General features: G+C 41.4%; 1 protein-coding gene across 2 annotated transcripts in view; it reads left to right on the top strand.

Annotated features, from left to right (window-relative positions):
* Positions 1 to 14334, top strand: part of FBN1 (fibrillin 1) — a 252784-nt gene that overhangs the window by 214778 nt on the left and 23672 nt on the right. For both annotated transcript variants that reach the window (XM_082387352.1, XM_082387351.1), the window contains exons 54-60: positions 301 to 420; positions 2767 to 2889; positions 4183 to 4314; positions 6244 to 6369; positions 6947 to 7153; positions 8987 to 9112; positions 9376 to 9498. In XM_082387352.1, the coding sequence (XP_082243478.1) occupies positions 301 to 420; positions 2767 to 2889; positions 4183 to 4314; positions 6244 to 6369; positions 6947 to 7153; positions 8987 to 9112; positions 9376 to 9498 (957 nt within the window). The remainder of the gene's footprint in view (positions 1 to 300; positions 421 to 2766; positions 2890 to 4182; positions 4315 to 6243; positions 6370 to 6946; positions 7154 to 8986; positions 9113 to 9375; positions 9499 to 14334) is intronic.

Here is a 14334-nt window from a genome sequence, read left to right as displayed (position 1 = left end):
ATTCCCAGTAGATGTACTTCATAATGTAGGAGGCTGGGGACACTCATGGTGAAGAGCACTGTAAGGGCTAAGAAGCCCAGGTACCATTACTGTTACTGCCACTGCCACTTAGCAAGTCAAATTTCACAGCTATAAATCTGTGGTAATAAGATACGTGCACTCCTTTCTCAAGGACAGAATGAGAATAAAACAAGATGTTAGAGATCAAAATATTCCGATAGAAAGAAAGGTATTCTCTGAGTCCAAGTCCATTTTTCTCCCAATCCATCATGTTTTGACTACACTTCTGATCACCTGCAGATACTGATGAGTGTTCGGTGGGCAATCCTTGCGGAAATGGAACCTGCAAGAACGTGATTGGAGGTTTTGAATGCACCTGTGAGGAGGGATTTGAGCCTGGTCCAATGATGACTTGTGAAGGTAAGCCTCTTAAACACAGAATAGTTGGTTACATGTTCTGATCATAGGGACAGTAGTTGGTTGATTACAATTCTGAATATTAAATACCACTCAGGGTATATAAAATAAGGAAAATCTGGGCTTGGTGGGCCATGCTATCATTTCTTCTCTATGTGGCCTCCTCTCTGCAGAGAATATCTGAAAAAGATGTAAGTGGTTCATGGAACAAGTTATGCCGCATCTCATGCAGAGTTCTTGTTGGTGTCTCTACTACTAATACTTTTATTTTATTTTATTAAATTTATTTATTTATTTATTTATTTTTGGCTGTGTTGGGTCTTCGTTGCTGCACACAGACTTTCCCTAGTTGCGGCGAGCGGGGGGCTACTCTTTGTTGCGGCGCACAGGCTTCTCATTGCGGTTGCGGTGGCTTCTCTTTGTTGCCGAGCATGGGCTCTAAGTGTGCGGGCTTCAGTAGTTGTGGCACGTGGGCTCAGTAGTTGTGGCACGTGGGCTCAGTAGTTGTGGCTCGCAGGCTCAGTAGTTGTGGCTCACGGGCTGTAGAGCTCAGGCTCAGTAGTTGTGGCGCATGGGCTTAGCTGCTCCACGGCATGTGGGATCTTCCCGGACCAGGGCTCGAACCCATGTCCCCTGCATTGGCAGGCGGATTCTTAACCACTGCGCCACCAGGGAAGTCCTCTACTACTAATATGTAGATACAACACCTGCCTTGTCTACTACCCTCTTTCTTATTTTCCATTCCCCCCCCCCGCAACCTTTTTTCTTTGTATCCCGTGTGCCCTTTTTTTTTAAATTTTTTTTTATAGCTACTTTTATTTTTATTTATTTATTTTTTATTTTTTTGGCTGTGCTGGGTTTTCGGTTCATGCGAGGGCTTTCTCCAGTTGCGGCAAGTGGGGGCCACTCTTCATCGCGGTGCGGGGACCGCTCTTCATCGCGGTGTGCGGGCCTTTCACCATCGCAGCCCCTCCCACCGCGGGGCACAGGCTCCAGACGCACAGGCTCAGCAGTTGTGGCTCACGGGCCCAGCTGCTCCGCGGCATGTGGGATCTTCCCAGACCAGGGCTCGAACCCGTGTCCCCTGCATTAGCAGGCAGATTCTCAACCACTGCGCCACCAGGGAAGCCCCCGTGTGCCCTTTCTTTTTCTATTTCTTTTCTACTCATAGAAACATCTACACACTGAGATAATCACCAATATCCTTTAACCGTCTGGGAGCAATCACAGCAAAAGAGGCTGTCCATACTCTCTAAGCAACTGTCAGTATGCCTGGTAGGATATAAGGAAAGAAAGAGGGATGTAAGGAAAGGGAGGGAGTGTCTAGAATAGTGGTTCTCAAAGGGTGGTCCCTGGATCAGCCACATCAGCATCACCTGGGAACTTGCTAGAAATGCAGATTTTCAGGCCTCGTCCCAGACCTCCTGAATCAGAAACTCTCAGAGTGGGGCCTAGCAGCCCTCCAGGTAATTCTGATGCACTCTCAAGTTGAGAACCACTGGTTTAATAAAAGAATGAAGGGGAGGAGACAGTAAAGTGGGTATTAAAGTGAGCTCTTCATTAGAAATATGACCCATCAATACTCATAGTCAAAGTTGTTGGTGAATTTTTAAATCATGATCTAGGGTCTCACTGATGTTCTCAGTCAGGACCATTGGCCTTAGGGAGAAACATGATATCAAGATGGTCTGTTTTAACCCTGCTTTTCCAAAACATATTCTGATGGTTCCAAACTATGTAATCTACAGAAATCACTTCTATCTATTAATCTTTCATCATTATTACTCCTAGCTATTTAAGGCTATAACTTGGGCATCAGTGTGAAATTATTCAGAACACCATTTTCTTGGGCATAAGAATCACTGTTACTTCACAGGAGCCTCTCTTATTTGGGGAAGGGGAGGTGGTTAATGATATTGGATGGGTTGCTTCTGTTCTGACAGCAGTTGACTTGGCAGTTGTTTTGGCTGAATGGGGTAAAACTGATCCCCACTCCATGTGACTTTAGGGAGAGGCAACTGGTCAACTTGAGACTTCAAAGCCAGGATTTCAGAAAAGCTCCCAAATGTAGGGTGACCTGTAATTTCTCATCCAGCTGAATAACAGTTAATAGTTATACCAGCACAATAGGCATAAACTGAGTTTGTACTGGAAGAAGCAAGATGTATGATCACCCTACTTATACCAATTATAAAATAACCAACTCAATTTTACAATTCTTTGAACATCAAAGACTGCTTGGCCTATCCATGTTTATGACAATGAAGCATTACCACTTTTGCTAAAAGTATATTCCTTTTTTTGGTTGATGCCTATGATCCATTATTCTCTTATTACATTCTGCCACAGATATAAACGAGTGTGCCCAGAATCCTCTGCTCTGTGCTTTCCGATGTGTGAACACTTATGGCTCCTATGAATGCAAATGTCCCACTGGATATGTTCTGAGAGAAGATAGAAGAATGTGCAGAGGTGAGACACTCATGTTCAAGGTCATCTAAGCCAGGGAGCCCTAACTTTGTCTATGACGGGAGGTGTCCCTCCAAAGCTTCCAATCAGTAGAGGAAGGCTGGGAATTGGGGAACACTGCTGTAGTCCGTGGATAATATGGGGGTTGTCATTGCTACCTTTTCTCCTAAATCGTAGCTTAAAGCTGAGTCGAGGGCTGCACTACAGATCCTTTATAGTTCACCGTGCATTGCATGCCTGTGACATGCCAGCCATTCTGCAAGGTGTGAAGGTATAAAGAAAAAAAAGACATTTCCCCACATGCAAGAAGCTCAATATGAAGAGGTTGAGACAGATATAATCATATCCCAGTATGATAACTGAGAACACAAAAGAAGGAATATGAATATTAAAAAATAATCCCCATCACTAAGGAATATTAGAGTCCAAGAATGGGGTAACACATGGAATCTACTTTAAACAATGCTTACTGTGAACACCTGCAATTTCCAAAGTACTGGACTAAGCTCTGTTATACAAAGATGGGTAAATCCTGGGGATCCTTGAAGAGCTCTGATTTGCTCCTCCCAAAGTCTTAAACGAGCAGATATCTGTTCTCCTCAAATGGCTTAAATAGAATTTTTCTTAAAGGTAGGAGAATTCCCTAAGTGAGAGCTCCATGTCACATGCAGGCTAAAGTCCAAATTTTTCAGCTCAGATAATATAACGGGGAAAGATAAAGAGAGGGAAATGCCATAGGACAGAAAGTAATGAATGAAGAAGAGCCACACTTCCAGAAAAAAAGGAAATGGAGGGAAGAACCAGTAGAGAAGAAGATATTTGTGGATGCTTGTCTTTTCCTCAAAGTATAAAAACCAAAACTTTCATTATTATATTTCACAATGATTCTAATATATTATTCTGACATTAAGATATAATCTATTATATTGTTATAAGTATTGTATAATGGAAGCTTTGGTTTATTATTATATCAGTATGATAATGCTGTTGTTATAATTATCATCATATTATGAACGCCTTTTATAAGGCCTTTTTAGTTCAATTCGTCAAAAAGAATTGGAAATCACACTTCCTGCCTTTGAAGAATTTATCAGAGAGAAATGTCTTCATTAAGTTCAAAGGGGGTTAGAAGACTCCTTCCCATCTTAAGAGACCACCTCCCAACAATGCAAAAGGAAGTAGGTTAATGCTGAAATAGTGTCAATGAAAATTGGTTACTGAATACCATTTTGTGTTTAAAAGGCAGGAAATTAAGGCAGCTCCTTTTATGAATTTGTGGTTGTACATTCTTTCCAGATGAGGATGAGTGTGAAGAGGGAAAACACGACTGTGCTGAAAAACAGATGGAATGCAAGAACCTCATTGGCACGTACATCTGCATCTGTGGACCCGGGTATCAGCGAAGACCCGATGGAGAAGGCTGCGTAGGTAAGTAAGGGCATCCCCACCAAAGGAGCTTTGAATGAGTGGGAAGTGACAAAGGACAGAAGAGACGTGGGCTCTGAGTCCTTGTGGACACTGTGTTCTTCTCGCCTCTCTTACCTCATATCATGACTTCCCGTAGAGGTCCCCTTGCCTCTCGATTATCTATGAATTCCCCCAGCAACATCCTTCTCTTCCTCTGAGCTGGCCTCTGCCTGCTTTCTAGACCCATTTTGCTGCCAGGATTAGAAGACCAGGTTATTTCCTCTAGTCCCTTCCTTTACCGTTTTTATACTCCTTTGTTGTTTTGGGGTCAGTTCTTTCCACCACGTTGGAATACCTCTCTATTGACTTAACTTTCTACCATCCCCCTGACATTGAGTCCAGATGCCTGGTCCCTGTGGAAAGGGAGCATTACTAGACCACGGGGATCTACATCCAGAGAAACTGGTCTTGTCTAGATTGAGGCCCAGGCACTGGTATTTTTTTTAAAGCTCCCCAGGTGATTCTAATGTGGCTTCAGCCTTGAAAACCATAGTAGACCAGGGATTGGCAAACCACAGCCCTAGGGCCAAATTCAGCCTGGCAGTCCGCCAGCTGTCTTTGTAAATAGACTCATATTGGAACCCAGCTGTAACCATTCATTATTTTCCATGGCTGTCTTCATGCCACAATAGCAGAGCATAGTGGAGCAGTTGCAACAAGAGATCAAATGGCCTGCAAAGCCTAAACTGTTGACTGTATATTATATAGTAATACTATAACATTACTGTTACTTACAGAAAAAGTTTCCTGACCTCTGCTTTAGTCAGTAAATATAAGAAAAAAATACTAGAAAATTCCCACATGTATCCTTTTCCTTTTTAATATTCAATCAATCACATCAGGAAAGTATATTGTATGTTGTTGGTCAAGAAGCTTAAGAAACTCATTGTCCTCTTACTCTGTAAGATACAGAATTAAACAGAAGTTGAAGAGCAGACTTTCAAAGCACAGGAAAAGCATGTGGATTTATGATCATACACTGGATCTTCTGGGATCAGTGGTTTTCAGCCTCAGGTGCACACTGGAATCACTCGGAGAACTCAGGTCCCACCTCAGATATTCTGATGTAATTGGTATCAGGGTGGCCTTGGCATTGGGAATTTTGAGCTGTTTTAACGCTGTTCTGGATGTCACCTTCCAAGCCTCTGCCTCTCGTAAGGAGATCTCTGCCTCAGGGGCTTGAAACTATTCTCAGTTGGAAGCACCTAGGCAAATTACTTTACGATCTTTCTAAACAATCATAAGACTCTCCAGCTATTTTAAGGCTTTTTTTAAAACCTGGGAGACTGAATTAGGATTCCTTAATATTATTGAAGTATTATAATAAGCATACTCTACACTGAATCAGAAGATTAGTATAGATAAACTCCCTCAGGTCAAAACTGACCATCACAGACATTATTCTAGTGAAGTATTGTAATATTTCTTTAACAGATTGATCTTAAGGTTTTTTTTCCTTCATTTAAAACAATCCTTTGAGAATCCTCTACATGTACAGATATGGAAAGTTTTAAATTTTATTAAGTGAAAAATGTAAATGTACCTAAAATGCTATTATCTGTTTAAGTATATAAAAATGCTATCAATTATGTTTTTAAAAGGGTGGAGGTACATGCATGAATGGTTGTATTTGTTTGTATGGGCATAATTCATCTCTAGAAGGATACTTTAGAAACTGGCAGTAGCAGTGGTTGCTTCCCAGGAGGGGAATTTGGGGAAAGGGGAGGGAGGGGCACATTTGCTGAATATTCTTTTGTACCTTTTGAGTTTGGAACAATGTAAATAGGTTACGTATTCACAGACTAAATTTTTAAAAGAAGAAGAATCCATCTTTGTACAAAGCAGACAGATGACTCCTCTTGTTTTTGGTCCTTCAATTAAACCACACAGATGAGAATGAATGTCAGACCAAGCCTGGGATCTGTGAGAACGGGCGCTGCCTCAACACCAGGGGGAGCTATACCTGCGAGTGCAATGATGGCTTCACAGCCAGCCCCACCCAGGATGAGTGCCTTGGTGAGTACAGATGACAGGATGCTTTTGTAACCCCCCACTGGGACACTTGAAACCAGATCTCTTATTTGAAGTGATAGAAACTGTTGAAATTTGAGCAAGGGTTAGAAATGTTCATATTTTGGAGATGACTCAATGACCGTGATTGTCCATTGGGTTTAGCACCACCCTGCCGCTAAATTCTTCCTTTGCTAATTGTATCATCATTGAATCACTTGCTTGGAATTTCTTTCTCAGCTGCCTCTTTAAGCCCTTGATGCTCAGGATCCGTTTCCAAGTGTTTCTCTGCCCCCCTCTATAGCATGACTATTCCCCCGTATTTCTGGGAGCAGATAGAGTGATAACCTTGTTGAGGCCAATGCCTTTCTGCCCACTTACTGAATTTCTTGTCTTTCTTGTTTTCCCCAGATGTCATCCTTTCTCTCTTACTGCCGTTTCCAGCTTTCCCTTCTTGCTCCTTCTCACCCAGGGTAAAGTGTTACATCCTTCTTGGGTTTTATATCTGACCAAATTCTGAATACCTTGTTATGCTCCTAACATTCCCCCAAATTTTCTCTTTGCAATATCATGTCCCTTCCAGACAACCGGGAAGGGTACTGCTTCACAGAGGTGCTCCAAAACATGTGTCAGATCGGCTCAAGCAACAGGAACCCAGTCACCAAGTCTGAATGCTGCTGCGACGGAGGGAGAGGCTGGGGTCCCCACTGTGAGATCTGCCCTTTCCAGGGCACTGTGGCTTTCAAAAAACTCTGCCCCCATGGCCGAGGGTTTATGACCAATGGAGCAGGTACTTTATTTTGTTCTGATTTTTGACCAACAGAGCAGGTACTTCATTTATGGTCCAAAAATACTTTCAGGGAATTTGTTTCATGAAGAACAGATGAGAATACAGAATCTATAATATGGGCCTAGGCTGAGTTGCATAGTATAGGTTGACAAAAAGTCTTCATTATGGTATTTTAGATATTCAACTTCATGTTGCCAAAGCATCCTTGGTCTGATTAAATTGTGTGTGCTTGAGTCCCTGCCTCTGCATTACGAGTCCTCAACTTTTCAAGCCAAAGTTTGTTGTAAGTCAGTCAGTTACTGGTTACTCACTCAGAATATAATTTTTTAGATAAACTTTGGAATAAGTGATCACTAAATTCCTAAACTAGTCCGCCAATGTGTATTTTATCTCATAAAATTGGCTGAAATATACTGCGTGAAAGAAGTATAAACAACGCTGATACACAGTCAGCCTTCCATGTCTGTAGGTTCCACATCCGTAGATCCAACCAACCCTGGATTGATGATATCGATTCGAGGTTGATTGAACCTGCAGTGCCAACTATACTATGCCATTTTATACAAGGGACTTGAGGGATTTTGGTATCAGTGAGGGGGTCCTGGAACCAATGCCCTGGATATGGAGGGGCGATTGTATTGGCAATTAAGACAGTTGCCTCTGGAAAAGTGCAAGCTGCTTGAACTTGCGAGGGATGAGGAAGCTGTTGAGGTGTCTGAGGCAACTCTGAAAAGATATTTCAGGCCTGTGTTTATCAACAGTAACTGCAATTGTTTTTAGTCTCATGAAAGAGAAAGGAGAAAGACTTTTTGAGCTCCTTGGGAGGAAATCAGAAGTGAGAGGAGAAGAAAGAGATTAAAGAGGATTTGTGTTCATGTTAGAAAGATGTGGCTAACGGTGGAATAACAGAACTGGATGTGGTAAAAGATGGAATAGATAAGATGGAATGACCAAAAGCAGTTTATGATTCTTTCTTTGGAGGATATGAAAATGAGATGGTGGAAAGACTCATTTCTTGAGACCAACACGGGTATGCTTAATTGCATTTCAGAGTAAACTTGAAAAAATCAGGAAAAGTAAGAGCTGTTGATAGAAAATGTTTACTTGGCAATCAAAGGCTAAGAACTCACTTGGTATTGGCATCCCGCCAAGCAGTAAGGAAATAGATGGGTCAAGATATGGGGGACAGTATCTTTAATGCCCAAGAGTACATATTGACCAAGTCTTTCTCCCTGTGGTGGAGCTGTGAGTAAGGGTCTCTCTTCCCTAGCAGGCTGCAAAAACTCAGCCCAGCCATCCACTGATGCCTCCCTCAACCAAAGGAGGGAAGTTTGGTCCCATTTCCCCAGTAGTATGCAATTTGTTATTTTTCAGGATTAACTTTAAACACAACAAAAAGAATAGAAAGAAAACTTTCCTTATTTTGGACATACACTATTAGAAGAAAATGGGATTTTCTTATCAAAAGGATCTTCTGCTGTGATTCATTTACGAGATGTCTGGAGGAGGCAAGCTTGATGGCATGAGATGGAGCAAGGAGCTAAATATGTCTAGATGAGATGGTTGTTCTCCTGGACCCAATGGAGAAAAACAATATAAATTTAGAAGAGCAATTATTAAGTTTTCCCCTATAGTCTAATAAAGTTATTCATTTCCCTTTCAATATAGTTACCATTACATATGAAACTTACGCTGTCATCCCTTTGGTTTAATTCCTTAGGTCCATAATATAGTCACACAGTTATAGTATTTACAGTGAAGTGACCCCTATGTATGAATGTTGTCCACTTTATAATGTCCTTCTCATTTTACTTTCTACTCATTACATTATAGATATTGATGAGTGCAAGGTTATTCATGACGTTTGCCGGAATGGGGAATGCGTCAATGACAGAGGATCGTATCACTGCATTTGTAAAACTGGCTATACTCCAGATATAACCGGAACTGCCTGCATAGGTAAGTGCTCTATTTCTGATGCTCAGGTTTATTCCCAGGTGGAAATTGTACATTATGGTGAAAAAAAAAAAAAAAACCCTCAAACTAAAAATCTAAAAAGCCTGTGTACTTTCTTAAGGAAATGTAAGACAGTGATCAAAGACTACACAGAATTTACTTTTTCCTTCTTCAAAACTAGGATTCTTTGTTAGATGCTGTGGGTATTGAGCATTTAGGCATCTTTTTAGATGATGGGCGGTCACACTGTATCTCTTTGATCATAGATCTGAATGAGTGCAACCAGGCCCCCAAACCCTGCAATTTTATCTGCAAGAACACAGAAGGGAGTTACCAGTGTTCATGCCCGAAAGGCTACATTCTGCAGGAGGATGGAAGGAGCTGCAAAGGTAAAGTAGAATTTGCCTTCACCCACTCATGTGTCTCGTGGGCACATGGTCGCATTCCTTGTGCCTTCGAGGGATCCAAAGCTGAAAGACCCTCTCTGCAGGCAAGAAGTGCTTCCCTGGGGTAAGTGCCTCCCTGTGACCCACCTCCTTTTCTAGTTGGAGGGAGGCTGAGGCCAGGGAGATTGCAGAGGACCAGTGGCAGCAGCTATCCTCACTGCCTGCCCCATGGGCATCCATGGGGGACGTCCATGAGCATCTCAGACAGCAGGGCCAGCTCTCCAAGGCTCAAGTGGATCAGACACCTGATCACATTAATGCAATAAATAGAAAACAGAAAGCATGTAATCAGTCTATTCAATAACTATATAGCCCAGCATGGTCCTGCCTACCTCAGGTTAATCAGTGCCATGATCCTAGAGAACACTGTGCCTAATCAAGTAAACACTTTGTCTAGGTTTTTGTTCTGCAAAATAGGGCCATTCCTGACCCCCAGCAGCTTATTTGAGACACAGATATTACAAAGAATTAAGAAACAGCAAAACTCTCTGCAGAAATTCCTGATCAACCAGAAGTTATCCTTTGCAAAATTATATTGGTATAAATTTGTTCTTGTAATAAGAACTTCACATATTGAGTGAATAGCACAAGTGAGTCAGACTCAAGGATAATTTGAAGAAGGAAAGGTAGACCAGATGGCAGAATAAGAGTTAGTGTGTTCTGCCATGAAGCCTGGAAGGAGAAAAAGGGAAGTAAAGGAAGTTAAATGGTAGGATGGAGTGGAAGAGGAGAGCAAAGAGAAGTAGAGCCATCAACCCTTTTCCTCTGTCTGCTGAAAGGGGGAGAGTTAAGATGCAGGTAATACAGGATAACATATGGACAATGCTTGAAATTTTCCTGTGCAGCACAAGTCCTATATAATCCTGCAGTATGGGGAGAGGAAGTTGAGAGAGCTACTCAAAAATTCTGTCTTAAAACATAGAACTTATTCTACATCTGTGGCTCACAGTGAGTTCTGGGCAGCGTGAGGCTACAGCTCACAGCCACAAACTTATTTGTGTAAATGTAAAACCAACTTCAGGGGGAAAATGTCTCTCAGTGTGTATACTATCTGTATGAATCAAAACAAATTTACAGCATCTTTCTAACTTGTGGGGGCAGAAAAATCCTAAAAATTTCTAGCAATTAAGAGATAGAAAATGAAAATAAATTAAATGTATAGTAGTAGTTATGTTCTTTTACAATGTATTAATATGAAAAACATCTGTAATACTCTGATTTTAGGAATACAAAAAATTTTTTACAGATCTACTTACAATATAAGACTCTCCTATTTTTCCCATAAGGTCTAAATTCTTCTACATACTTGGCATATATGACTAAATATCAAAATGAATGGTGCAGATACATGTACTATTGAAACAGAGGAACGAGGCTAGAAGGATGACCCCAGGGGAAATGAAGGACCAGCACTCACCCCATGAGAGATGGGTAGGAACCAAGTAAGAGGAAAGAAGGGGATTCTTGGATTCCCCTTCTTGGATGTGAAAACAGCAAGTGTTGCTGTTATTAATGGTGTAGTTAAAGATAGTATTGTAAGGTTGGAGGCAGAGACAAGATGGTGGGTTAGAAGGATGTGACCTCACCTCTTCTTATGAAAACACCAAAATCACAACTGCCTGCTGAACAACTATTCACAAAAAAACCCCACTGGAACCTACCGAAAAATATACAGTAAGTCCCCTACATACGAATGATTTCCATTCCGAGAGTGCGTTTGTAAGTCTAATTTGTTCATAAGTCCAACAAAGTTAGCCTAGGTACACAACTAACACAATCAGCTATATAGTACTGTACTGTAATAGTTTTATAATACTTTGCACACAAATAATACATTAAAAAAAACACAAAAAATAAACACTTTTAATCCTACAGTACAGAACCTTGAAAAGTACAGTAGTACCAGCTACACCAGTGCTTTTTTTACACTTGCTTCCAGACATCCTGGGCTTGAAATAAAGATACTGTACAGTACTGTATTCTATACAGTACTGTACAGTACACAAAAGCACAACCACTTGTAGAGGATGCACACAAGACAGTGTACACCAGACACATGAACTAACTTACATGATTGATTGGACAGGTGAATGCACATTTGCATCTTTCAAAGTTCGCAACTTGAAGGTTCATATGTAGGGGACTTACTGTATCCTACATCCAAAGACAAAGAAGAAGCCAGAATGAGACGGTAGGAGGGGCGCAATCGCAATGAAATCAAATCCCACACGCACTGGGTAGGTGACCCACAAACTGGAAAATAATTATACCACAAGTTCTCCCACAGGAGTGATCTGAGCCTGACACTGGCTCCCCAGCCTGGGGGTCTGGCAACGCTAAGAGGATCCCCCAGAGAAACTGGCTTTGAAGGCCAGTGGGGTTTGACTGCGGGAATTCTACAGGACTGGGGAAAACAGAAAATCTGCTCTTGGAGGTGCACACAAGGTCTCATGCGCACCAGGACCCAGGGAAAAAAGCAGTGATCTCATAAGAACCTGGGCCAGACCTACCTGCTGGTAACTGGAGGGGTCTCCTGCAGAGGTAGGGGTGACTGTGGTTCACAGTGGGGACAAACACTGGAGGTGGTGGTTCTGGAGAGTACTGATTGGCATGAGCCCTCCTGGACACTGCCTTTATCTCACCAAGACCTGGCCCCACCCAACAGCCTGTAGGCTCCAGTGCTGGGACACCTCAGGCCAAACAACCAACAGGGCAGAAACACAGCCCCACCCATCAACAGACAGGCTGCATAAGGTCTTCCTGAGTAAACAACTGCCCACTAAACACACCCCCTGACACAGCACTGCCCACCAGAGGGATAAGACACACCTCCACCCACCAGTGGGCAGGAACCAGTCCCTCCCATCAGGAAGCCTGCACAAGCCTCTTAGACAGGCCTCATCCACCAGGGGGCAGACAGCAGAAGCAAGAAGAACTACAACCCTCCAGCCTGCAGAATGGAAACCGCAATCAATCACAGAAAGTTAGACAAAATGAGACAGCAAAGGCATATGTCCCAGATGAAGGAACAAGATAAAAATCCCAGAAGAACAACTATATGAAGTGGAGATAGGCAATCTACCTGAAAAAGAATTCAGAGTAATGATAGTAAAGATGATCTAAGATCTTGGAAAAAGAGTGGAGGCACATACTGTGAAGATACAAGAAATGTTTAACAAAGACCTGGAAGAACTAAAGAACAAACAGACAGAGATGAATAATACAATAACTGAAATAAAAAATACACTAGAAGGGATCAGTAGCAGAATAATTGAGGCAGAAGAACAGATAAGTGAGCTGGAAGACAGAATGGTGGAAATCACTGCCATGGAACACAATAAAGAGAAAAGAATGAAAAGAAATGAAGACAGTCTAAGAGACCTCTGGGACAACATTAAATGCACCAACATTCACATTATAGGTGTTCCAGAAGGAGAAAAGAGAGAGAAAGGACCTGAGAAAATATTTGAGGAGATAAATAGCTGAAAACTTCCCTAACATGGGAGAGGAAACAGTCACCCAAGTCCAGGAAGCACAGAGAGTCCCAGGCAGGATAAACCCAAGGAGGAACACACCAAGACACATATAGTAATCAAACTGACAAAAATTAAACACAAAGAAAAATATTAAAAGCAAGAAGAGAAAAGAAACAAAATACAAGGAAACTCTCAGCTAATTTCTCAGCATAAACTCTGCAGGCCAGAAGGGCACAATATATTTAAAGTGATGAAAGGGAAAAACCTACAACTAAGAATACTCTACCCAGCAAGGCTGTCATTCAGATTCAGAGAAATCAGAAGCTTTACAGACAAGCAAAAGTTAAGAGAATTCAGCACCACCAAACCAGCTTTGCAAAAAATGCAGACGGAACTTCTCTAGGCTGAAAAGAAAAGGCCACAACTAGAAACAAGAAAATTATGAATGGAAAAGCTCACTGGTAAAGGCAAACATACAGTGAAGGTAGGAAATCACCTACACCCAAATAGGATATCAAAACAAGCAATGGTGAGACGAGGAGAGTACAAATGCAGGATATTGGAAATGCATTTGAAATTAAAAGACCAGCAACTTAAAACAATCTTGTTTATATATAGATTGCTATATCAAAACCTCATGGTAACCACAAACTGAAAATCTGCAATAGATACACACACAAAAAAGAAAGAGAAATCCAAGAGAACAAAAGAGGAAGGGAAGAGAAAAGAGCCTCAAAAACAAAGCCAAAACAATTTTTAAAACAGCAATAAGAACATACATATCGATAATTACCTTAAGTGTAAATGGATTAAATTCTCCAACTGAAAGACGTAAACTGGCTGAATGGATAGAAAAACAAGACCTGTATATATGCTGTCCACAAGACACCTATTTCATATCTAGGGACACATACAGACTGAAAGTGAGGGGTTGGAAAAGGTATTCCATGCAAATGGAAATCAAAAGAAAGCTGGTAGTAGTACTCATATCAGACAAGATACACTTTAAAATAAAGACTGTTACAAGAGACAAAGACAAAGGAGGACACTACATAATGATCAAGGGATCAATCAAAGAAGATATAACAATTGTAAATATATATGCACCCAACATAGGAGCACCTCAGTATATAAGGCAAATACTTACAGCCATAAAAGGAGAAATTGACAGTAACACAATACTAGTGGGGGACTTTAACACCCCATTTTCATCAATGGAGAGATAATCCAGACAGGAAATCAATAAGGAAACATAGGTCTTAAATGACACATTAGACCAGATGGACTTAATTGATAGCTACAG

This window comes from Balaenoptera borealis (genome assembly GCF_965194805.1).
Source record: "Balaenoptera borealis genome assembly, chromosome: 3".
In the NCBI taxonomy this organism is placed as follows: Eukaryota; Metazoa; Chordata; class Mammalia; order Artiodactyla; family Balaenopteridae; genus Balaenoptera; species Balaenoptera borealis.
The sequence above is the reverse complement of the archived record's forward strand: the minus strand, read 5'-3'. Positions and strand labels throughout refer to the sequence as shown.